The 3453-nt window shown below is 29.2% G+C and overlaps 2 protein-coding genes across 2 annotated transcripts in view; one reads left to right on the top strand and one right to left on the bottom strand.

Moving 5' to 3' along the window:
* The window catches only part of LOC123004016 (chromosome transmission fidelity protein 18 homolog), a 21000-nt gene that overhangs the window by 3423 nt on the left and 14124 nt on the right, over positions 1 to 3453 (bottom strand). The gene's annotated exons all lie outside the window — the stretch shown is intronic.
* Positions 1 to 3453, top strand: part of LOC123004017 (proline-rich extensin-like protein EPR1) — a 7369-nt gene that overhangs the window by 2155 nt on the left and 1761 nt on the right. Inside the window, 2 exon segments of the mRNA XM_044397116.1 lie at positions 1 to 204; positions 3206 to 3447. Coding sequence (XP_044253051.1) covers positions 1 to 204; positions 3206 to 3447 — 446 coding nt within the window.

A 3453-nucleotide genomic window follows, 5' to 3' on the forward strand; every position in this document is an offset into this window, starting at 1 on the left:
TCCCCGGAATCAAACCACAACCCATTCCTGACGTAGAAAGCCCTGAAATCGAAATCAATCCCGTACCAATTGTACCTGGAATCAAACCTCAACCAGTTCCCGGAGTTGAAACCCCAGAAATTGACATCAGTCTCCCAATTGTACCCGGAATCAAACCACAACCTGTTCCAATCGTACCAGGATTTAAACCCCAAAGTTATTGAAGTCATTGTCCCCGCCAACTATTAAATAGAAAATGTAACTTTGTTATCAATATTATGTAAAATTATTAGTTTTATTAATAAAATTATATATAACTGCAATTAAAAAACAAATTAGTCTTTTTTATGAAGTAAAAACATAAATACATAAAAGTACTTAAAAATACAAGATTCGGCAGAATGAAGTATCCATTTGAAATTGAGTTGTTTTGGTTAAATTTTTATAACACAGAAATATTATTTTTTAAATATGCATTACATTAGTCAAATGACGTCCTACTTGCTGTACGGCACTCTTGAAGTGTAGCAAGTAAGTTTTGTATCACCCGCTCCTGTCTAAACTGGCCGTGACGGTCACCAAATCATTAAATTTGTGATTTCTTTTATTGAGCTACTAAAACTTAAAAGTGTTTCTAATCGGCCGCAAACTTTACAACAACTAAAATAATATTAGGACAGAAAAACCCAATTGCAATGTTTAGAGCGGGAGAAAAAAAACTTACATGTTAGGCTTCAAGAGTGTCGGATAGCAAAGAGGAGATTATTTGACTAATGAATATTTAAAAAAAAATACTACCTAATAAGTAATGACTATGAATATGTTTTTTTTTCTCAGTGAAATATCAAACAGAACTGTGTAAAGTTTAAGTTTGAAAAATACTGAAAAATATAATTACAAAAGTTTTTTAAATAATAGTCAAGTCTTTTATAATAAAACAAAATGGCGATTGGTAAAAAAATTATATAATTATATAATATTAAAACCAAAAAAATGTTTATTTTCTCGATTTGAAAATCCTAAAATTTACGTTTACGAAGATTAAAAAATAATATTTATTATTATCTTGTCTTTAGGTTTTAACCTAGATCTTTTTTTTAGCTCCACGAAGAATTTGAATTATTTTATTTTAAAAACATGGTTAGCTGACTGTTATAAATATTATGTCGAATACTCGTATAACTATTTAAAAACAATCTAATTTCAATAAAAATATTGGAGAAAAAAAAAAACAGTGTGAAGCAACAAATTAAAATAAGATTTCTTTGCATATTTTAAATTTGAAATATAAATAATAAATATAATTATAAAAATTATCAATTATCACGTAAATACTCATACTAGTCCTATTAATTTTTGTCTGTTTCTTCTTGGTAAAGTTTAATAAAGCTCTTATAAATAAAAATAGTTGAATATGCAATAAATTGGACTATGTACTCCCGTAAAAAAACTTGTAGTGATAAGTATCGATCTGAAAGAATAACCAATGATTTTGTTACTTATCAATTTATTTATTATTTCCGTAACAGACATATACCCCGTGATATCAAATAATACACACCTTGAATCTTAACAGTCAGATCAATAATCTGATAATAGAAGGTTTACTGGATTAATAAAAGCCCAAAAAATTAGATAAGAAAATGAGCATATTTCCATTCAAGATAATGAGCTGCATTTGTATACGCGTAAGCAGCAAAAAATAATTAAAAATCATAAATCATTATAATTGTTTAGATCACAATACCAATAATGAATAAATTTGTTAACCTTGTGTCACTTAACCATGTGCCTAATGCCAGAGCAACTATTATATGAAAATTAATAATAATATAAATAAATAATATTAAAAATAATGCAATTGTTACAAAGCAAATACCGTGCAATAAAAAATATATATTAGAGAAGGCGATGATTATTATTAATACTCTACAGTTGGCAAGACGTTGGCTGGGAATCTGGGCTGGAAATTTTCCTCACAAACTGAAAAAAAATGACCATTCACCGTTTTCGTCTTGTACAGCATTTTTGTAATAACTTGCAACAATAAAAATCTTCTGCTCTAAAGTGAACATTATTTCACTCAAAATGAATAAAACGCAAACTAGTCAAAGTTTCCACTGACATTTGATGTCAAAAATCAGGATTGCCATCTGCAGGACTTTTAATCGCCGCCTACTCTAATTTACTTTTTTTTTTTTGATCGCACGGTATAATTTTGTGGATACATATTATTATGTAGAGAAATATCAATTCGTAATAATTTTAATTTAACAACTACTATAAAATAGTTACGAGATGAAATTCCTTCAAAAAACAAAAAGAAATCAACCTGATATAAAATCATTTCTATAATTACCTTGGGTAGTATTAATTATTATTTGTTAATTACAACATAAATTATTCTTCGACACTGTCAAAATTTACGGTTTTTCTCCCGTGTAAGGAAGTTTTAACAACTGTTTGGCATTTCTCAGTACGAAACGTCAGATTATTTTTAACAGATTTAAAGCAAGTTTAAGCCTTGTTGAGCCTAATTCGAAGAATAAAATGTTGTATTCAACTCATCTGAGTGTAAATCGGACGCTTAAGTTACCGAGTGGATTTTTAAACCACGAGTGTAACGAGTGGTTTATCATCCACTCGTAGAATAAATAACTATTATGAAACTTATTAATCAAATTATTAGCTTTCATAATAATATAAATTAAATAAAATGATGTTACAAAACGAAAATTCTGTAAAAATCCTAAGAAGTTTTGATGTAATTGAAAAAACCGTTATGTGTGAAAAATGAAGAATCCTAAGAATGTTAACTATTGTTATCTTAATTCTTACTACTATACTTATTAATTATTATTATTAGTATGCGGTTCCTTATAGCAATTAAAAACAAGAACAATAAACAAGTAAGCTTTATTATTATATCGGCGCTACATTATTGTATCGAAAAAACGAAAATTTGTTTTATTTTTATTAGATCAATTAAGACACTGCAGTCTTACACTTTATCAAACTAATCCTCAATTAAAATAATATTACTTTATAGACGTTTAATATAAAATTACATATATAAGCTATTGAGTAAATTGGAAACGATATCAGTTCTTGTGTTGATTTCCTCAAGATGAGAACAATAATCGTTTTAAGCATTGCTTTGGCGCTCATCCCAGGTAAAAGAATTGAAATTTGTAATCTAAACTGACAAAACTGACTAATATTACAGGATTGCAATCGCGATCACTGGTTGTCGCCCCTATTGCTCCAGCTCTTCGTCCCCTACCAATTATCATCAAACCTGAAGTTGAATCCCCGGAAATCGAAGTTAATCCCGTACCCATCGTACCAGGAGTCAAACCTGTCCCACTCCCAGAGGTCGAAACCCCAGAATTGGAAGTCAACCCTGTACCAATCGTTCCAGGAGTCAAACCTGTCCCACTCCCAGAAGTACAAACCCCAGAATTGGAAGTCAAC

This window comes from Tribolium madens, unplaced genomic scaffold (assembly GCF_015345945.1).
Source record: "Tribolium madens isolate multiple individuals breed KSU strain unplaced genomic scaffold, Tmad_KSU_1.1 Scaffold_1;HRSCAF=32;Tcas5.2_LG8, whole genome shotgun sequence".
NCBI classification, from domain to species: Eukaryota; Metazoa; Arthropoda; class Insecta; order Coleoptera; family Tenebrionidae; genus Tribolium; species Tribolium madens.